The following is a 23,317-nucleotide window of genomic DNA, read 5'->3' as shown; positions in this document are numbered from 1 at the left end:
GGGAGGGGGAGGGAGGGAGAGAGAGAGAGAGAGAGAGAGAGAGAGAGAGAGAGAGAGAGAGAGAGAGAGAAAGGATGAGAAGGAAGAAGAGAAGGAGAGGAAAAGAAGAAAACTTTAGGGAAAGCAAGCTGTGAATTTCAGCAGCATCCCAGAGAAGGAGAATATAAAAGAGAAAGAAACAAAGCAATGCAGTTTGAGCTTAAGACAGCATGGATGCTAGCCACAAGGTAAACAGGCAGCCACACAGCAGGGAGGTAGGCTTTGGAGAAATAGTAAAGCCTACAGTACCAGGAAAAGCAGAGTGAAGCTCTGCTGGGCATCAGAAAGAAAAAGGCAAATGAGAAGGGAAAAGAAGAATTAGTGCTAAGTCAGGATTCAGAAAGGCAGTCTGACCCAGCAGAGTCTTACAGTGGCTCATAGGGACAGTCCAAGATGGCAGGAATTCTAGGAGAATAAAGTAGACCATATTTTTAGGGACAATTTTTCTGCCTCTTTAATTGGCTTAGGGTGAACCTGCCTCCCTTAGGGAGGTCATTTGACCTAACTAACTGGGTTAATGCTAAACAAGGAGGTAATACATGTCTCTTCCTAGAGGTGGAGGCTAGGAGGTAACACTTTCTCTTAAAGGGCCTTCCTATGTTATTCTAATGATAACCAAACACTTTTTCCCCTTAACAAAAGAAATAATAGGTAAGTAAACCTTTTGAGTATGTCTGAAATCATATCTTATTACAGACTCTGACTTAGAAATGATGAAGTATTACACCAAATCTGCTTTTAATAAGCCCCAAACTGGGTAATACAAAATTTCCTTGTTTCTTAAAACAGGGAATTTTACCTCAGGTTGGCTTCTCATTATTCATGTATCCCAGGCTGGCTTTGAACTCTGGATTCTCTTGCCTTTTCCTGTAACACAATGGTTGCAAACGTGAACAACATGTCCTGCTTAAAGGTTTCTTTTTCAAGTGGCTAATGGAAAAATACACACACACACACACACACACACACACACACACACACACACACAGAATCAGATACAAAGATATATCAATGTCTTTCAGTTTTCGTAATTAATTTAACATATATATATTATGGCATAAATTTTATCTTTTGTTTAAAATGTGAATTTATATTCACTTCTCCCTAGTTAATCTAAGCAGACAAAATATGTATCTCTATCTAAAATTAGTTAAAGAATTTGGCCTTTTCTAAGCAACCAGTGTGTTCATTTCTGCTTCAGCTTCTTTGTTTTAAATGTAGTTTGTGATTTTTTTTTTTTTTGTGATAGTAAGCCAGTAATTACTATGCATGGGGGATTCTGGTAGAAATGCGATATTTTGAACTAATTGCTAACAGTAAGATGTATAATATCAGCTGCACGATTTGCCCCTTTAATGTGCCCAGCTATAACGATCTGGATTTAGTACTGCATTTGTTAATATTAGACACAAATTTATCCTGACACTTTTATAGGCAAAGACTCGGAAACATTTAGTCATGTAAAATCTAATCATAGTCTTGAAATATTTGCTTTTACTCACAGGCATTGTCGGCCCGCTCTGGTTTTATAAGCTTATCTGTATTATTGAATTAGGAGAATGGTTTAGAGAGACTTGGAGGGTGTCCTGATTATGAGATAGGTATTAATTTACCCAGCAGTTTTGTAGGAGAGCTGTTCTTTATAGGATGAGAATACCCCACGCCTCTCTGTGCTCTTCAGATCTTGCTGTCTTAGTGAATCCAATTTGTTTTTCATTTGCCTATCGCCATACGCTTCATACACTTTAAGGTCAAATAAACGTGGTTTGTGGCATGAGTAAAATGTTTCTTGTCAGAATTAAATGACAAGCCATTATGTAAATGGTAACCCTACTAATGTATACCCCTTAGAACTCCATGATTGAGTTGGATGGAAGCTTTGAAAAGTTCCTCCTGGCTGTTCCATTTGTAAGTCTTTCTGAACCATTCAGACAGATGTGAGTGTAATACCTTGTGCTTACTATGAAACTTACCTTTCAGTTACAGAAATTTGCTTTACTTTGTTCCTTAAAAAGCAAACATATTGCCCATAACATAGGAGCAAATAGTAGACCCTTGGATCCAGTGACATAAAACGGCACCAGGGAGTTCTTGGAGAGGCAATTAAGTGAGTTTCATTTCAGTAACTGAAGAGGAGCCAAAACTGATTTGGGCGTGTAGAATAAACAGGGGAGGCTCAGTCTTTGTTGAGCTTCTTGGCTCAGCAATTGTCTGTGGTATATCCCAGAACACCAGACCTACTTCTACAATCTAATCCTCGGGTTGTTCTTATATGAAATAAGTGGAGGAAACAAAACTAGATCCTTTTCTTGGAAATTTCAGGGACCACCCAGTAAGGATCCTTTAGCAATATTATAAGAAACAATCTAGTCCAATTCCCTCTTGGAAATAAATAAAGCATACCGAAATAAATAAGTTATAGAAAGGACAATCAAAGGATGCCTGATGAATAAACAACCCTAGAAAGCATGAGACATATCTTCTAAGCCTAAAAAAAAAAAACCATCAAATTACTACTTATATTCTGAAAACAGCTTTCATATAAGTTCAGCTCGACTGGAATTTTCACTGGGATTTCCCTTTCAATGAGAAAGGGATCGTCATGTTTTTTTCACAGATATATATAAAAATATGTATGTGTATGTGTACATGTGTAGGTGTGTGTATACACACACACATGTGGTGCACACACACATATACACACAAAGATGCTCACGCGCACACACACATCTATATGTGTTATTTGTATGCATGTACAGGTGCATGTGGTGGTTCATGTGCTGGGAATAAAATCCGAGGCCATTTATGGGGTTGGAAGAAGTGTTTCGCCACTGAACTGTGTATCCAACTCCTTAAGACTTAAGAATACTAAGAATTGTTACAAATGTTTGTTTTTAACTTGTGAATTGAGCCTTTAAAGTCCTTAGTCCCAAATTCCAAGCTATAACTCCCAGTGGGCAGATATTGCTTATCTCTGAATTACATGATGGGGTTCCATCTGGTGGCAAGAACAAGCCTTTCACTCTCCCCTGCTCCCTGTCTCTTAATGAGGCAAACCTGAGATTATACTCTAGGCAACAGAGGTCTAAGAATTTGAAAGTAAAATCTTTGAATCCTTGAGGCTGATACCTAGACCTAAAACATAGTCCATTGTCACATTCTGTGAAATAGAATATATTGCAACGCCAGAAAAGATAGACTTGCCTCCTCTCAATGGTAGTAAAAGCAAAGAATTTGTTGCTCCGTTCAATCCACTGGGAAGCATACCACCTGTGTTCCTTCCCAGTCAGCCTTACCTGCTGCTTTCCCCTGCACCATCTCCACTACAGAACCTTTTTCTGGGTCACCAGTAAATAACAATACATCCACATACTCACTGGGATAGCTGTCTTTAAGAGTTCATTTTATTAGTTACTAATAAAGTTATTTGATAGTTTCATCCTTTATATTTTATGTAATACACCTTGATCACTCCCTTCCCAAGCTCTCTCTTCTCTTCCCTCCCTCCCTTCAAGCTCCCTCCTTCCTTACTGTCCCTTTGTAGATTTAAGACTTTTGGTTTCATTTTGTGTTTAAGCCAGTTAAGTAAACTAGGGACACCTTTGTGACCATTGGATTGGGACTATCCTTTGGGGCCTGGTAGGATCACCAGTGAGTGCACACATGAAAATAATCATTGCCCCTTCCCTGAATGTACCAGTAGGAAATAATTCAGCAGTATAGGGCAGGGCCCTTCGAGTCCCTCCCCCATCATGCCTGTTGAGGGCAGTTGCAGTTGATCCGGTGCAGACAGCCACATGTTTTGAGAGTCTGTGATTACAATGACTGTGTGGGGCCCAAAGATGGTGTTCTGCAGTCCTTCTCCCTGTCTTCTGGCTCTTGTATTCCCTAAGCTCCTCTTCTCCATGTTCTCTAACCAGTGGAGGGACTGTCATATGATATGTTATCTGATTTAGATCTGAACAATCCGTTTTTGCTTCTCAGGATCTTTTACAGCCAAGGCTCTTTTATAACTATACTTCTCTGGAAACAGAGGCTTCTCTGATTATGAATGAGAATGATAATTGTCTATGGGTATAAACAAATACATTTAGAAGGTAGTTCAATGCTATGTCAGTTTAGTTAAACAGCACATTTTAGTTTCCCCCTTAGGGGCTATGACCTCTCTCACCACTGGCCTTTTAGTGGGTTTTAGAACCAGATATGGATTCTCTCCCATGGATTGGGCATTCAAAACAACGTACCACTGCCAATGCCTTTTCTTCTCCGACTCCCTGCATAGCACATCTCAGCACTATAGAAGCTAAGCTAGCAGGGAGGGAGTTGTCAGCTCAGTTCCAAGCTTTTTCACACAGCTAATCTGCATCAAGTCTTCTAGCACTAGACTATTATCTAGTTCTGGGTGGTAACCAAGAAGAATGACAAGAGTCTACATTACTTTGGAGAAACCTATTCTTTGACGTTCTCTAGAGTCTAAAGTCTCCCTTACCAAATACTCACAAGGAGATTCCCATACCTGGCATTGTGATTTTGTGTAACAACCCATAGCTTCTAGACAGAATATTTTCCTAGTGTGAAGGAACCTCCTCTCTAACAGTTTTAAAATGAACTGTGCTTGTTTGGTTTGGTTACAGGATAGTAGACTTTCACTGGCTTTTTCATACTTCATTTTGGTTAATCCTCCCCTTACCCCATTGTCACATTCTCTCGTCCCATCCCTGTTTAACCTTTCTATTCCCAGCATTCCCTTACTACTTCATGTTACTTATACTATATTGTTTCCCCTCCTTCAAGATTTGTCGTCTGTACAGGAAGTGGAAATTACAGGATTACAGCGTGGATCCACAGATGAAAGAGAAACACAGTGTTTGTTTTTCCTTCTTGTCTAGGCCATCTCATTTATTATAATGTTTTTCTACTTCTACCCACTTACCTTCAAATTCCATAATATTATTTTCTCTTGTAGCTGAATGCAGTTCTGTTGTGTGATTTTCCACACGTTCATTATTCATTCACCAATTGATTGACATCTAAGTTGATTCTGTCTCTTAACTATTCTGAGTTGAAAAGCAATAAACACGGATAAGCAAATATTTCAGTGGTGGGGTATAAACTTCTCTAGGTATGTAGAGTATAATAAGAACAGCCATCCTTCTTGACTTTAGATAGCCCCTGTGGTCACCAGGCTACTGGATTTTCCTCCAACTCTTGTTCTTATGTTGTTTGTATTCCTTATGCATCTGTGTGGCTTCTTGTTTGCCATCAAACATACCATTCTCACATTCAAACATTTCCCATGTCACCAGCACCTTTCTCTCTCAGATATCAAATTCTACGACCCTGTTTTTCCTTCCTTTCCATGAATGTGCATAATTATGCCATATTGTACCCTGTTATTCTTGTCTAAAATAGTTTCTTATCCTTCTTTAACAAAGATAATAATGTGTAAGCATTCATTGCCTTTTTTATGTACAATGTCCTAAACACTGTGGCAAAGATTGTTATTGTAAATGTTTAATCTCACATCTACTTTATCTATCCCACCTTTGATCATTCAGGTTGCAGACAATGCCTTCTTCTGGCATGTCTGAAGACAGCCACAGTGTACTCACATACATAAAATAAATAAGTCTTTTAAAAAAATAATCTATTTACCTATCAGTAACCCCAAGTTATTATTTACTAGGTTTTATCTTAGCTGTACTTAACTCCACTTGGCCAGCCCTCATGGCCATGCTTTCATTACTCACCTAACCCATGGTGTCTGTCTTCTCTCCCCCTCCTTTCTCCCTTGGGGTATCCTCAGACTCCAAGTCTAGGAATCCAAAACCCTGCCTACCACTCTTCTGCCCTGTTATTAGCTGTAGACATCTTTATTCACCAATCAGGGATAACTTAGGGGTCAAGGTTATACAGAGTCACTTGGATACACACAGACTCTCATTCCTGGGGGCAACCAGAACTTGGGTTGCCAGTATTTAGCATCACAATACAAGCAAAAGACCAGACCTCAACTAAAGATGTTTAAAGTCTGTTCTGAAGTCATGGAGAAACAACTTATAACTATGTAAACAATAAAATGTATTAGCCAGTACAAGTACAAAGGTTAAATTGTTAAAACATGAATAATACATGACATATTAGCTCACTTAACAACAACTTCAATAGTCAGGTCTCCTTTCTCAGAACATCACACATTTGATCTGAAGGCTTATGAATCAGGAGGGTCAAGATGAAATTCTCAGACAGAGGAGAGAACAAGCAAAATAACCTCCTCCTTTGGGAGTTGTGTATTCCCCACATTTCATATGGCACACTCTTTCAAAACTCTGACTTCAAGAACCAACTGGAATCTTTTAGAAATACTGATGGCTGAATTTTTTCAAGGACATATTGAACCCAAATCTTAGAATATAGAAAGGGGAAGGCCTAGGTCAAAGCACACTCTGAATCCCTGTGATTCAGCTGTGCATCCCACTGGTCTCCAGCAGAGAGTCCAGACTTTGCTATGTGGGCTACATGGAATCTTTTTTTCTCAAATACAGCCTGTGACTTGCAGGATCTGGGAAAGATACGCTCAAGGCTCTGCTTATCTATTAAGCTCCCAGCTGATGCCAAGACTCCTGGTCCACCTGTTAGCACAGTGTTGGGGCCAAACCCGCAGTAACAGTGTCTTTTTGGGCTTGTCAGGGAAGTACATTCTCAGCACAAGTATTGGGAAGCATGGCATCCCTTCACCTCCAGAATCAGAAACCCGAAACCCTTGTCTCTGAAGTTCTAAAAGCCCTTCCAGTGGTCCAGAAGCCAAATGGTGTCTGAGAATCACACTGGGGATCTTTACATCTTTATACCGTCCAGCACTTCATCATATCTTTTGATATGTGTTCTACAATAGCTAAATGCTGACAGGTCTCCTGAAGCTCCCACTGCCCAAGGGTGTGAAGAAGCCACTGTTCTGTCTTCCTTTTACTTTGTTTCCATGATGCAAAAATTCTCTTTCCTTCTAGCAGGAACAGTAAGAGGCATGGTTCTAGCTCTAGACTTCTGCCCCTGCCCCCTGAGGCATGTTCACTCACTTGTAAAATGTCAGGAACTTGCAGAGTAACTCAGATGACATGTTACACTTGTACTGGTCACCCACATGGAGTTGATTTATTAAAAGCCCTCCTGGAGCTGTTAGATCCCTGAGAAGGGATATGGCAGTTCACCTCTAAGTGTTTGCCCGTACTTCTTTCCCTTTGTTTACAAGCTTCAGTTAATGGTTTCCTCTCCATTAAGTGCTCAGAGGAGTGCTGTGCTGTTTAGAGAACTAATTGAATTCTTGCCAGTCTGGAGCATGAGCCAACCCTGCTCCAGAACTCAGTGTTTTCTATGTTACATACTTTTCTCTCTTCTAACATGAATGTGGTTTTGATCCATCAACAGACTGGAAGACGGAGTTTGTATCTTTATGTGTGGGTTTATGTATACAGCATAATTGTGGCATTCCATGCTTCTTGGTGTAAAGATACATGCCTTACTCTACCATGTCAAATTAAAGTGTGCAAAGTGTGGGGACAGAGATGTGGCTTAGTTGCCAGAGTATTCACATAGCATTTGCAGCTCCCTAGGTCCTGTACTACATACACCAGGCAGAGCAGCTCATGCCTGTAATTTCAACACTCAGAAGGTAGAATCCAGAAGATCAGAATGTTAAGGCCATCCTCAGTTGCATACCACATTCACTGCTAGCCTGGGCTATATAAGACCTTGTCTTAAAAAGACATACAAACCTAAATATGTATACTTTTACATTTTCAAAGAATGAATATATGTTATCTTTAGAAATTGTGATGCTACTTTTAAGTTTAATCTGGTAACATACTAACAAAAGTCCGCTTTTCTTTTTACCAACTCTACAAACACCCTCTCCACCTCTATGAAGTTTGAATAGTTTCTCTTTCTGATCACTTAAGATGAGTGATACTAGCAGAGTTAATTACGTAGAGATTAGACCTTGCTCTACCTTTGGGAACTGCTAATTTAAAAAACTCAATAAAGTTAATCATCAGGGTAGAGATTTCTGGAGCTTCAACTCATTGAGAGAGAGAAAATGCTTGGGGAAGGAGGAGATGCTGGCCGAAATGATACATACCAAAACAAGAAAAATCTTCATAGAAAGAAACGTGCTTTCTATTGGATTTAAAAAATCTGTCAGAGAATGAGGAGAGGGCTCAGTCAGTAAAGTGCTTGCCATAAAATCATGAGGACCTAAGTTCCTATCCCTAGCACCCAAGTAAAAAGCTGGGTGCGACTGCAGGCTCCTGTAATCCCAACTTTGGGGAGAGAGATACATGAGCTTCTCTGATGTTTGCTGACCAGCCAGCATAGCCCAAATCATAACCCCTGGTCCAGTGAGAGTACCTAACATTGACCTCTGGCCGCCAGAGGCACACAGAATACCCATGTAAATACCTGCACCTGTACATACATGCACACACACTCCAACACATGCAAAATATTTTTACTATGTATCAAGATGCTCCTTACATAGCTTTTTTCATAGTACATGAAGCCTTTGCAGGAGAAACTGCTACAGATGCTCTGCAGTACTGTGGAGGATGCATAGCATGTTTGGGTACAGAGAACATTCCGATGCAATGTTCTCATAGATTTACTCTCCATGCCTTGCCTTGCCTTTACTAGTTCTGCAATATGCTTCCCTCTCCCCTATGCAAACTCCACTTGTTCTTCTTTGGTCCCTCTGTCTTTCAGGTTCTGGGAAACAGATATAACGTGCTCCTTTGTTTTTCTCCTTCTTCTTCAGCTGTTGTCAGTGTGATAACATTAATTATCTGAGATGATTCATCTCATCATCATTCATAGAGTTATCCTTGGACCATAAATTGTTACATAGCTGGAATCTTTGAACATCTGACTGGAGTGTTCAGCATGAGCAAATGATCTTTGTTCTTCCCCTTTCACAGTTTGTGGAGACGAGTGTACAGGCCTTCTTCTTGGTGACTTGGCTCGTCTAGAGCAGATGGCCATGAACATCAACCTCACTGGCCCACTGCCTGCTCCTTATAAGATTCTGTATGGTCTTGAAAATACAACTCAGGAACTCAAGGTAAGTGGCAGCCCTAATAGCAGCAGGGCTAGGGGCTGAGATGAACAAGGCATCCCAAGTAGTCTTGGCTATCATTAGTCCATGTTTCCTTTACTTTTCCAAACCAGAAAATCAAGACCTAAACTGGTGTTTCAAACTGGAAAACTGTAGTATGCAGAGTGCCATTAAAGACAAATATTCTTCTTTCCCCCTCCGTTTGGCATAAATCAGTTTTATTATGTGTCTTAAATATGTGCAAACATAAAATCAGGTATATACCCCTTATACTTACAGCTCCATAAAATTAAAATGAATTAATCCCTATGAAAGTCTGCAAAACCAATAAAATTCAAATTAAAAGCATTAATCTAAAGTAATATGATTTGGGCTGAAAGTAAATTGCTTCATGCAAGGAGACTGTGGTATTGACTACATCCCTAATGCTTCTCTACCTTGGCAGGTGGCAGGTAGGTCACTCAGTTCCACATGTTTGCAGTGGGACTGAACAGTCCCCTTCAAGGGGTCCTGAGAACTTATATACTCAAATTGACCTTTGACCCATGCAAAGGCAGGACCCAAGATCAACGGCTGATAGCCATCTCCTAGTTGCATACCCTGGGATCCAGGAAAGCTTTTACTAGTCTATAATATTTCTGAAAAAAAAAACTGATTGAAATGTTGTGCAACTTTGAAAGTCATTGTGAAGGTACCAATTCAAGGCACTCTAAACTGTTCTAAAACTAAAGCTTTCAATCTGTAAAAGGTGAATAAGTAACATTTAGAAATTAATGTGGTTTGCATGGAGTGGGAAGTAGTTACTTAAATGTTGTCACCCAGTTTTCAAGTAGGTGAGAAGCCATAGGGTCCCCATATGCACTCAGTTCCCTGTGTATGTCTTAACTGGTCTGATTTTCCCATACATTCAGGAAGCTTATGTAGATTCTGTGCTGTTTAAGAAAAAATGTTATATTCCTGCCAAGCAGCCCCAAAAGCTCTCCATATCTCTCCCTTTTTTATTTCATAAACAAGACTGAGCCTGCCTTAGGTTGTTCTGTCAAGAATGCCTTCCTTACCCATAATGGACTATGCATTATCCAAAGCAATGCATTTCTGTCTTAGATTGGTAAGGCTCTGTGCAGAATCTTACCCATCCTTGGCTTGCCAGCCTGTTAATTTAACATCTTTGTCCATTTTCAGGCTCAAGCCATGTACTTTGGCTGCCAACATGTTGATTTGTTAAAGAAAAGCTTTAACACAATGGGCAGGAATAAAAGTATTCCCAGGACAAAAAGGGCTAGCATGAATCAAGCTATATATGCCATTCTTGAAGCTTGACCAAAATAGAAATGCTGACCTCAGGCCACGGGTAATTTTATCTGCAGTATCTACTGCATCAACGCTCAGCAGAGCAGCATTCTTGAAATTCTTAAGCTCCCTATGTATTGTTAAAACATCCAGAGAGGGGTTAGAGTTATGTCAAATACACTGCAAGTATCTTTAAACTTTATCCTAATTATAATGACTACCACTGTAAATATTAGAACTAACACGAATCCAATGGTATTTGGTATGACACTTAAGATGGCTACTTGTCCTTAAATTCTGAACCTCCTTCCAATAATTTGAATAGGATAAAAAGCATCAATCCATTCTTCCAAATGCCTATCTAAATCCTCTTGTATATTCAACACATAGGAATAGATTCTTTAATATTTTTAATTGTCACCATTGCCTCAATGATGACAGTAAAAATAACTAACATTTGTTGAAAAGCTATATAATTAAGATTGTAAATGTTTCATGACAAATTTATATAACGCAAAAAGAAAAATAATCAAGGTCCTTGCATAGTATGAATAAGTATGACTAGTATGCATAAGGTAACATTGCTGATTTGGTTTATATTTTCTAGTTGTAATCATGTTACCTGAATGTATATAAATTCTTTTTATGAAACAGAATGCCTTTTTTGCCTTCTGTTTTGTAATCTGAAGACTGTGTGATGAATGTGCTTCTACATTAAAGTACATTTGACCACTGTCCTCTGGGGGAAAATAAGATTGTAGATGTATTATGATATATAACAACAAAATCCAAGAAGTAGAAACAGACTTTTGATGAACTATGTATGCCCCTCTAAACTTCTATATTGAAACTGTGTCTTAATCTATTTAACTGACTTAACAAAATCTCATAACTGTCTAGCTTATAAACAATAGAAGTGGTAGTTTAACAGTTTTGTTGGCTGGAAAGCCCATGCTGAAGGCAGTTCATTTCTGGTAAGGGCTCATTTCTTTTATATGTATGACTACTTGCTGTGGCCCCATATATGTGGCACTCAGTATATTTCAAAGAGTACAGTCCCAAGCAGAAGGAGGCTCCCTAATCAACTAATCACTTCTTGAAAGCACACTTGCTAAAACCTTATAGACTAGCATCTCAACCTAATAGTTTATGAACAACGCAAGTCCTCTTTCCCATCATGATGGTATTTTGAAATGAAATTTTGGGAGGTAATCATTGTTAAATTGCAGATTGTGGATGAAGCCCTCATGATTCAATATGATCCTTGTAAGAATGAGAAAAGGAGCTTTCTCTTCAACAGCCATCTTAGAACACAGGGAGATGATAACCATGTACAAGTCCTCACCAGCAACCCAGTTAGTTGGCACCTTCGGCTGTTCAGTTTCTAGAACTATCCATTGTGTTCAAGCCACCTTGTACATGGAGATTTTGGTTGTAATTCTCTGAAAAGAATAAAACAAAAGTATTGTATTAAATATTTTTAAGGAAACTGAGGCGTAATGAAGTTTTTGCTTGAAGCACAATTACATGGTTAATAAATGTTGAGGTGAGATTTGAATATAGACAGTATGACTTTAGGGCATTAGAGACTGAACATCTTTTCCAACCTTAAAGAGACAAAAATAATTCAAGTGAGAAAATCTAGTCGGCCAATATTGAGGCCTCCCTGGCCCCAGGCCAGACTCTTCCCACTGACTCTTGCTAGGAGAGCCACCTTCGAGAGGCACAGATAGGCACTGGACCTGTCAGTGGATGTTAGAAGTCAGGCCTGCTTGGGAGAGATAAGGCTGAAACTCTAGAGGACAGGGCAATATAAAGGACAACTTTGACAGCTAGGCTACAGACCTAGTTACCTCACATCTCACATTCAGACATAAATACTTCATGGAAAGGAGGCTGACCAGTGATTTTCCACACACATAGAAAGAATACAGACTAGGAAATAAATTACAAAATCAAATATTTCAGTTGAACATAAACATTTTTTTTAAAATAACATGTAGTCAGTGGATGACGAGGTTCCTGGAGACACTCTCTGAGAGGGTCTACCCATAAGCATTATTAATAACAAAAGCTACTATCATTCTCCTTCCTTATGTCTTAGAGTTTATAAAAATAACCTTGATAGTTCTGAAGTTCCAGTCTTTTCTTCATTTTTTAATCTATATTCTTTTTCCATAATTCATCTATTATTTGAAAACTTAGGATCCTATCTTAATAATTACAGCATTTGAGAAACTATATTTTATAGTGTTATGGTTCTCAAGTTCTTGCCAAAGGCCACCAAGACAATGCAAGTGAATGACCAAATCTTGAACTATTAACTCATTGCCATCACTGTCATTAAGCCATGTGGAGAAATCGAAAAACATCTCCATGAGAGAGCATAAAGGATGACAGATAATCTTTAGACTTGTACTCTCATGTGCCCATGATGGACTGGGTTCCCGGATGTAGGAGCTGGCGGTCAATTGAGCCATTAGAAAGTCGTAGTAAAGCCCTAACTGTAAATTCTAGTGAAGAATTTACAGAAAAGAAAAGAAAAACAGGGTACTAAAGTCATGATTAGTGAGGGACAGTGACCACTCCTGTTTAGTCATGAAATGGGGGGTAGGGTATTTTTTGATATGTACAAGGACATGGAGCTGTCTGCCCTTTGACAAGCTTGCAGAATGACCAATTTTCATTATTATTACTTTCACAGTGACCCTGTCTAAAAATAGGCTCCAGTAGATTGTGGAAGAATCTGGCACAGCTGTGTGTATAAACCCAGCTCCTACCAATCTTGACAGCAGGACCAGCCTAGCAAGCAAGGTCCTGTAGCAGTGGCTGTTCTCTTGCTTGCTTGTAAACTGCAGCTATGCTGATTGGAATGGGAGCCTTGATAAATGCAAAGATCCTTTTAAACTCAACTAAGTACCAGCTGATGAGCATTTGTTAAAAAAGACTCTCTGCAGTCAACACTTGTTCATCCAGAAAATGGAGTAACTTTTATCTCACAGAGTTTTTATAAAACATTAATGGGGGAGGGGGACAATAAACAAACAGAAAACTTTAGTGCATACTAATTTCTCAATAAAGTACAGCAAGTCTTAATATTTACCTACATATCTGGCTTGCAGTCAGTGAGTTAACTGCCCACTTACAGTAGTTTCTGTTCTATTGAGGGTAGAAGTACTAAGCGTTTGGTGGATGCAGGAAAAACGTGTGCTCTGTTTGACCCTAAGATGACTGCCAAACCATTTACTAAGATGTATATGGTCTGTAATCTTTTTCAGCACCTGCTTTCACCGCAGCGGGCACCAGAGAGCCTCATTCAGTTGGCAGAGGGCAACGTGAACACACTCGTGATGGAAATGAATGAGCTTCTGACCAGAGTGAGTTGGAAAAACCGTGAATGTCCCTAAAGCACACACATCTTAGGGAATTTGTTGGCTTCAAGTTGAAGCAAACAACACTCATGCTCTGAACTCTTCTTTCTAATTCAACCTTTTTCATGAATTCCAGGAATAACGGTTGGCTAATTTTCCTCCAAAGGAATTTTTATTTCCCTGTAGTCTTCTCCAAATGCACAAACAATAAATCAATAAACAGGGTTGACATACTTGACATTGGTCAGGGAAAATGGCTAAGGATGACTATATATTTTGAGGACCCTGTCTAGTAGACACCATTGTAAAAGCTGTTTTCTTTTCTTTTACTCAATCCTAAGTATCAAAAGCTCCATCCTTGATTGTGTAAAGGAAAAGAAAAACAGATGAAAATTCTTGCTTTGTCTTTCATCCTCCTGGAGTTTCTACATTTTTACAGAAATGCAGTCTCAAGCAGTACTCCTACTCAGAAAATGAAATCTTTACTGTCAAAATCTGGAGCATTTAAGACACCATTTAGACTCAGGATGTAAAAATCCATGCTGCTTCAAACTGACTTTTCCCAGCAATTGGTTAGGCTAAATTGTCAAAACTGCAAGGTCCTTTTTACCACCGGAGGCAGAGGAAAACAGCATAAAGTCTGCCATCTTGTGGATAGAAAAATGCATGAACTTGGAGACTGGCCTGCAACCTAGGATCCAGGGGATTTAAATGACAAAGAATGTTGGAGTTAGAATATCCTTGGAGAATACCTAGTCTATTTAAAGAAAGGCTTAACAGGGAATAAATTAACAATGGCTTTACAACTTCCTAAAAGTCTGGGAATCCTGAGCAGGACCCAGCTCCAGATTGGCACTGGACCTGTACTTTCCACAAAATCTGCTACTGGATCAGAGAAACTTAAAGGAAAGGAAAATTAAATGGCTTCTAAGCACATATGGATGAACAACAGTCCTGAGGTTCCAAATCACACTGGAAATCCCTTTTCGAAGACTCAGCTCGCCCATGCAAATTGTGAATATAGAGCAAAGCTTCTGGCTGAAGTTAGCAAAACTTACACTGGTTTAATTTAACTAGTAATGTTTGACTTGTTGCACGAATAAGAGAGTTTATAGAAGGCTTGCTAAATTCAATTCCGTTCAACTCATTTCCTTCTGTTTGTCCACTCCATCCAAAGCCTAGGTTAAGGGTTGGTAGATCAAAAATATTAAATTATTAAATGAGGCTCCACTCGCCCTGCTGGAGCTTTTCAACATGTATGTGTGTGGATGTGTGTATGTGTTGGGGGGTACATGTGTGTACCCCTATTGACTTTCTATGCTGTGTACAATAGTTTAACCTGGTCAAGAACCTGGTTAGGAGAGAAGGCCATGAAACAGACAACATGACACTTACCCAACAGTTGATTGCTAGGTGTCACCATCGTAAGCTCTATGGCAGACCTGCAGATAAACCTGCAAGAGGAGCTGCTACAGTTGCTGCCCTCCTTGAGCCTGTGTAGCCTAATGATCTCAGTCTAGAAACACAGGACTATTTCACTACAAACATCAGATCTCTTTTGTATCTCATCCTTTTTATTTGTTCTTTTCAGCAGACTAAATTTGTATATTTTTAGAAGCCTTTTAAGAACAGTTAAAGTCTCAAAGCAAACTTGACTGTAAAGTGCAGAAAGCCTCTACACACCTTCAGCCCTCCACATTCATAGCTACTCCACTGTTCTCTGCCCAGCTAGAATGGAACATTTGCTGTTGTCAGTAACCTTCAGTGCTACATAATTATTCTCCAAGGTCTGTCACCTATTTTTCCATTCACTCTTGCCATTGCACACAAGCATAGAAAATCAATATCCAACGTGGTCATGTACTACAGATAGTTCCTCTGCCTAGGGTCTGCTCTCCGTCATGTTGTCTGAGCCAGAATGTCATGCAATTGAAAACACAAAATGCAGCATATTCAGACTGACTTTTCCCCCTGAATTATTCACACCTAAGGCTTCTCTCCATCCTTCCATGGCTTAATAGCTCATTTCTTTTTGGCTCTGAATACTCCCTTTACACACCACGGTTGATTTACCCATGTACTCAGTGAAAGATGCCTTGATTGCTCCCAAGTTTCAGCATTGTGAAGAAATTCACTGTAAATATCTCTGTTGGAATTTTTGTGTGGTCATGATCCTCATTTGAGTAAGCATCAAGCAGCCTAATTGCTGGAGTGGTTTTGTTTTTGGTATAGTTAGTATCATAAGAAAGTCCCTGTGTCTTCTGAACTAGGTCCAACATTTTGAATTCCTAGCACTGAGTGGGAGTCTCTGTCATTCCTCCACCCTAGTGAATTTAGTATTGTTAGATTTGGAGATTTGGGCCATTATAGAGGCAGAGTGTTATGCTCAGCTTTTGCCCTGGGCTCTGGGGATCCAAACTCAGCTCTTCATGACTGTGAAGCAAGCACTTCACCCACTTAGCCATCTCCCAAACCTGTCTCGTTGTTGAATGTTAAAGGTTCTTGTGATTGTTTTCTATTGGGTAATTGTTTTCTATCCTATGGCTGTTTTCTCATTTTCTTAAAGGTGCAGGAGTTTCTCATTCTAGTGTAGTCTAGTGTATCAGTTTGATTTTTATTCTTTGTTCCCCATGAGTGTATGTTTGGCATTTTATCCTAGAACTCATCACTATCACCCAAGATGTCTGTGTTTCTTCTTGTTGTTGTTGTTGTTATTGTTGTTGTTGTTGTTGCTTTCTTCTTGTTTTACCTTTTGGTAACTTTGTAGTTTTTAATTTTACACTTAAGTTTATGGTCCATTTGTACTTAATTCCAATGTCAATTTTTAAAATCAATCTTATATTTTATATACTGTTTTTTAGATTTTTCAGAAGTTACAAAAGTAGTGCTGAGAATTTCCCCACGGTCTTCTGTTACTGCAGTATATCTGACAGGCTGTTTGAATGAAACATACTTTATTCCATCTCCTTTAGTTTTTATTTAGTGTTTTACCCTTCCAGGACCACTTCTATAGTATCCTGCTTCATGTAGACATCACACATATTTAGTTACTATAGCTAACAACAGTCTGTAGGTCGTTAGGTGCGTTAAAGTCCAAACCTTTGTAGAAACAGAAAACCATAAGCAGAGGGATAGAGCTCTCCAGTATTCAATGGTAGGCTACACAGACAGTGGAAAAGCAAGGAGTCCTGTGATTGGGCCCGGGCCTGACTCATGCAATAGCCACAACTTCCTGTTCTCCAATACCTACTGTCTTGAACTAGGGTTTCATCCTAGAATTTACCTGGGTCAAGGACCAGGCCCACAAGAATTATGATGCTGAGATTTTCATGAATCAGATGATTCTGAAATCAGGTAATACTGAGATTCACTAGGTTCCCAAAGTTGCCTTGAAGCTAAAGCTTTCATTCCTCTGACAGGTAGTTGTATATTGTTTAAGACCCATGTGCATTCAATCTGCATGGCTATTGTTAACACCTACCTTTTTGCCTTGAAGCCTTACATATTTGGTGATCATTTTAAAAAGAGAAATCTATTTCCTTACTATTCTGGCTTAAAAGATTAGCATGAGAATAGCTATAAGAAATGTAGACAGATCCATAATCAGCACTGACTTTGAATTTCTTTAAAACTGTATTAAAATGAGGCAGCACTTACATTAAGTTAAATATGTTCTTTGAAAGCTGCTTCCCACATGCTTTATATTCTATGAGAAGTCAGTGCTATAAACAGTCTGAATATCAACATTTAGCTTCATTTATATTGTCTTTTACTGTCTATTGAAAATCACCCTTAATGAAGATGAAGCGCTTGCAAAGTAACAAAAACTAGTTTTCCAATTTTTAAGTACCAGTAATGTCGTATGTTTGTGATGCTTTATTTTCGGTTTTCAAAAGTGCAAGTTAAAGTTGCTGGCATTGATTGCCCTTTACTTTTTCTCCTGTGTTTTTAAGGGGGTGCGGGATATGTCCCAAATCATGTTGCTTTGGTTTGCACTTTTGAAAATTGACACAGGACATGTTTAGAAAGGCATTCCTTTAGAAATGTCTCTCCTGTCATTTCACAGGGCCAGATGACAGCTTCCTGTCTCTTTACCTGTGTGTTGTTGGTCCAACAGCTTGCCTGGGGAGTGAGCTGCTACTACATAGATACATAGCACAGATAGTGTCTAAAGATGACCCTTGGAAATATCATGTAAATGATTAAATCTGAAATTTAATTATAGCAAGAACCCATATGAGTCTGCAGATTCAAAAGTGGATGGTATTTAGGCAATGTTGTCTATTCGATAGTTAGATTTGCTCCATTAGGTTCTTGTTTTAACATAGAGAAGCCTGCAGTGTAAGACGCTAGTAATATCCAACCAAGAAAATTATGTGCGGATTTTTAGAGACTTGGTGAGACCTTGCTTGAGCTACCACAGGAAGGCAAAAGCTACACTATTCAGAAGCAAATTAATGTTGGCATGATGGTCAAGCATGCTGTCTGGATATAAATACTCTGAAATCGACAAAAACTAAAACTCAGACGGAAAATAATCTTGTTGAGTGAGTATAATATTTTCTAAAGATAATCAAAGGTAAAGAGATGTTTTGGTGCATAAAGCATTTTTATATAGGAACACTGGAAAGATTACAGATAACAAGTAGGGAAGATAGAAATAAGAGAATCAAAGATGATAAAAGATGTTTGGATAAGTGAAGGTATCGACCGTTGTGAAGAGGGAGGGTAGTTCAGAGATAGGAATAGCAATTTTCTAAAAGAACATCCAGACTAAATTCTGTAGGCAGCTCCTATCAGCTGATATTTAGATTCCATCAGTAGTATCATCAACAGCCTGTCCTGGGTGAATGTGGTTCTTTATTTGGACATCCCTGCAGTTTATCAGGAATGATTATGTCTGGTAGGAAGGATGGTGCCTGGTAAGCTTAGGAATAAACACAGGCAAGACACAGTCCTACCACTCAAATGCAGAGAAGTGGCTCTTCTGCCAATGTCCACTGCCCTAGGTGACAGAGCATTTGTAGAAGACTTCTGGAGCCCTTTTGACCCGATGATGGCCTAGCTACAGTATAATGAGATAACATGATTTGAAATATCTCTATCTAAGGGATGTTCTGATGTGGATTATGAAATGTGTTGATTTATTAAATACTTTTAAGTACACTTTGTTGTTTTAGAATCGCGGTTTGTGTCCTGACAGACCACACCAGGCCAATACAGTTCAATGTGGGAGGTTTATTGTAGAGGAAGGGGGCAAAAGGTAGTGCCAAAGATGAAGGAGGAAAAGAGGGAGGAGGTCAGGAGGGTCTGTCTTTTAGTTGGGTTGTGATGTAACCACTCACAGGTAAAAGTGGGAGGAGAGCCAAGTGGATTCTGGGAATGTATGGTGATTGCCATGGCAACAGATGCTCTGGTCCCTATGGGTGACGTCACTGGGTTCAGAGGCAATCTTCCAAGCCGATTCCTGATACCAACACACTTCATGTCAACTATGACCTCTTCCCACTTCAGATGTTCTGTCTTTCTGTGTATTTTTCTCAGATACCTGGATATTAGCTAGATATATACTTGGCACAGATCAAAAAAAAGAAAAAGGCCAATAAATCGGTGGCTCTTTCCTCCTCAGCTCTGTATCTGTGATTTCAAGTAGAGCACTTAAGCTTCCCATATTTCCACTTGCATCCTGTAGAAATTGGGCCCAGCGCTAACATTGGGGAGCCTTCCTTTATGACAATATTACACCCCAAACTGACAAATGGTTGGTAACTTGAACACTTACAAGAGACTAGGATGGCTGTGAGTTAGTCCAATGACGGGATTATTGTAGGTCCACTTCCCAGGGGCCCACCCAATGCAGCCGAAAAGGAGTGCGTGGTGCTGGGAGTGGGTGCAGCCTACATGGCCTAAGACAGGGCTCTCACCCTCCTTTCACCCACATCAGAGTCCCTTGACGTTGCCCATCGTCGACAGCCTAAAGCCTTCGACCATCGATGTGACTCGTCTCACATCAGTATTTTGGGGTTGTGAACTTGTCTAAGACCCCCCATAATTAGACATCCAAATTCAAAACTCACATAGTTGGGATTGAACATAAGACGCCTTCTCTAACTAAACAGAGAAGGGGGAGATGCCAGAAGCCAGGACCCTCGCCCTTACCCTTACCCCCTACCTTTCCCCACCTGCACAATGTCCTCTGAAGCTTGGCAGCTGCAAGATCCTGCTTAGCAACTGCAGATAGACTCAAAGCAGAGTACCATGTCTTCTTAAGAATAGCAGGGAGACCATAACTCAAGCAGTGTACCATATCTTCTGAAGAACTGCAGGTAGATCATAATTCAAGGCAGTGTACCATATAGACCATGACATGTTTCAAGGCACAGGCCAAGAAGATTTTGTACTTTTCCACCACCTGGACCCTCTTACCCCCTCCCCTTGTAAAACATGCTATAAAAAAAAAAGCATTTCATGTTCAAAAAAAAAAGAAATTAAAAAAAATAAAAAAAATAAAATAAATAAATAAATAAATAAAAAAAGAAAAAAGAAAAAGAAATTGGGCCCAGGTTCTGGGGTGTCTATCAGGGAAAGAAGGTTGCTGGGATGGAAAGTCTTGTAAGTGCTTGTGAATCGGCACTGAATGCATGGTCTGGCAGAGGCTGACTGTATAATCTGTCCTTTAACATGTTAATCCACCCAAGCCAGTGTCTTGATGCCAGGGAGAGGAAGTTATATGTGCCAAAGAGACTCATCCTAAGTAAGCCATGAACAGGTTTTGAGGACTCCACCTATCCTGAACCTCCACCTTCTCCAGCCTGGAGTCTCCTGTATCATCAGAACTTGGAGTTACCAAGAGTCTATGAGACAGAATGTGGTGCCCCTGCAAATGGAGGGCCTCTTGCCTGGCTCTCCTCCCATGTCCTCAGCTGCAGTTCATAAGTAGCAGTTTCATGTGAGCAATGAGAAATGCCCAGAAACCTGTTCCACGGTCTGCATTCCCTGGCAAGCATAGCACCAGGCATATGGTCAGTCTGAATGGCACTGGATCCCTCCAGCAGGCTTTAGCACTTCAGAAGGGTGGCTGGTTTGATTATTTTTATACCATCCACTCATCCAACATTTTAGACGCCCTGCAGTTTGCCACAGACTATGACTGGTTTGCTCAGGAATAAAGAAAGTGAGACAGAATCCCTAGCACCTGATGGTGGAAATTAGACAGATGCAGCAAATTATCTAACAACTCTAATCAGTTTTGTGAAGAAAACTGTTTAGAGGCCCATTTAACACATGTAGGGACTATTTTAAGATAGGCAGCAGAGATACAGAAAGATGAATACAGCAGGCCACAACCTGCCCTCATGGTGTTTATGTTTTAGAGGAAAGGGGAAGTCACAAAGTTGGTAAGTCAGTTATTTGTTCACTATGCTAGTGTGGTTCGAAAACATGCTGTGCTGTGGAGGAAGCACTTGTCTGCAGTGAATGTGGAGACCTAGATAAGAGCCCTGTCAACAGCCATGCTTAGAAGAAAAAAACTGCAAAGGGGCCGGATGAATGAAGACAAAGTCTGTGAACGTGATCAGCAGAGCTCATTTTGGGTAGAGACAATAAGAAACAAGAGATCCAAAGAAGGGGAATGCTTGGTTTATGTGCCATGCTGTAGGGGAGCCAAGGAGTTGCAGTAGTCATTACCTTTGTAAACATGTTTCTTAACCGAGATGACACTGGAGTGCTGGCATGATGTGAACCTAAGGTATTTGCTAATGAAGTTGCTTTACACAACACTTCATAAATGCAATAACTCAAGAGGGAAACAGAATGGATATGTTCTTGGCCATCTAAATATAAGAGAGAGCACACTGATAAATGTTTTAAAGGATTAGATGTATTAAATTCATAAGGATTAGTGAACCTGGTGGTACAACTACATTGGTAATATAGAAAAGATATTGTTAAGGCAAAAACTAAACTTTAAGTCAAAAAGCATATATTTTTGTGTAGTAAGATGTACTGGTGCTGGTGGATACATTTATTCATAAGATGTTGGAAGATGACCATACTATAGAACACTTCCATCATGATATTCTGTGGCATGTTTACATGGGGGAGGTCGTGGAGGGCAGAATCAGGACACAGTTTGCACTACAGAAACTTCTGAGATATGTCAGTATCATGATTAGTTAGCTTAGTTAGCAATAAAAAGTAACATTGAAGAAGTGTGTGTGTATGTGGGTGTATGTATGTGCAAAATTATTTGACCCATCTAAGCCATGAGTATAAATAACCAGAGAACACTGATTTGAAAGAAATTACTGGGACACACTTATGACAATTGTCGTGGAAGCAGGTAATTGAGATACCTAGAAATTATGTGTATAGTTTACTTCTAAAAACAATTGTCAAAAATCTTAAGGAAGAATAATACTGTTATTAGTATCTAAGAAGAATAAGTCAGAGCATCAAGTGTGTTGATTAGTATCCTCCCAGTCCTTGCTGCCTGCTGCAAACAGGAGTTTTAAATAGTTCCAATGGATTCTTCCCTTTTTATCCTTGTGATGTTAATACTTCCAATTTTAAAAATTGGGTAACAACAGTTGCAATTCAGGTTCCACCATGAATTCAATCTCCTGCAATGGGGCTGGGAAGTAGGTAGAGATAAAATGCAGATCAATTCCTGTGGAATCTCCCGTCATGTTTTGTTATTTAAAATCCACTTGTATATTTATTTAAAAAAAACCATTAATTCTCTGGTCACTCCTAGAATGGAAACATTCTAACAGAAGACTGTACAGTGGTTCTCAAACTTCTCAATGCTGTGATCCTTTAATACAGCCCCTCATGTTGTGGTGACCCCAACCATAAAATTATTTTTGTTGCTACTTTATAACTGTAATTCTGCTACTGTTATAAATCTTAATATAAATGTATGACATGCAGGATGATGTTAGGCGACTCCTGTGAGAAAATCATTTGATCCCCCAAAAAGGATTGTTTGGCCCACCCCCCCAAAGTGGTCATGATCCACAGGTTGAAACCCACTGCTGTAGAGTGTTACAACTATGCAAACCTGAACATCATGGAATCTAACACAAAGGCACCTTTTGATTCTTTGATTCAGTCTCAGTATCTAGATTACCAGCATCTTTTCAACAAAAGAGAAGTCCTATTGCGTCCAGAAACAAAGCTTAAGTGCATGCTATTGGGATTGAAACCTTCTATTTTTTTTTTAAAGAAACATTTAACATCCTTCATTCTTTTTGTATTTGACCATGTTATGTCTGCATTGAACACAACTCCATCCCACTGCATCCGAGGACTTTTCAGTGTGAACACAAATGAGTATGTTTTAGGCTATGCATTGGAAGGGAGACCTGTCTGGGGGCTTCTGTTTCCTTTTGTTGACCATGGTGTATGATTCTGCAATAACTTCTGGTGATGTCATATGGAAAAGCAAGTACTATTTCTGCCTTAATGTTCTACTGGCATCTTTGGAGTGTTACAAACAGCATTTACTCCTGAG

At 39.5% G+C, this 23,317-nt stretch overlaps 1 protein-coding gene across 1 annotated transcript in view; it reads left to right on the top strand.

Moving 5' to 3' along the window:
• The window catches only part of Lama2 (laminin subunit alpha 2), a 575,131-nt gene that overhangs the window by 431,429 nt on the left and 120,385 nt on the right, over positions 1-23,317 (top strand). The window contains exons 33-34 of the mRNA XM_028766419.1: positions 9,006-9,148; positions 13,711-13,809. Of these exons, the coding sequence (XP_028622252.1) occupies positions 9,006-9,148; positions 13,711-13,809 (242 nt within the window). The remainder of the gene's footprint in view (positions 1-9,005; positions 9,149-13,710; positions 13,810-23,317) is intronic.

This window comes from Grammomys surdaster, unplaced genomic scaffold, assembly GCF_004785775.1.
Source record: "Grammomys surdaster isolate TR1022 unplaced genomic scaffold, NIH_TR_1.0 168, whole genome shotgun sequence".
Classification (NCBI taxonomy): domain Eukaryota; kingdom Metazoa; phylum Chordata; class Mammalia; order Rodentia; family Muridae; genus Grammomys; species Grammomys surdaster.
Note: the sequence above shows the minus strand (reverse complement) of the source record. Positions and strands in the feature narration are given on the sequence as shown.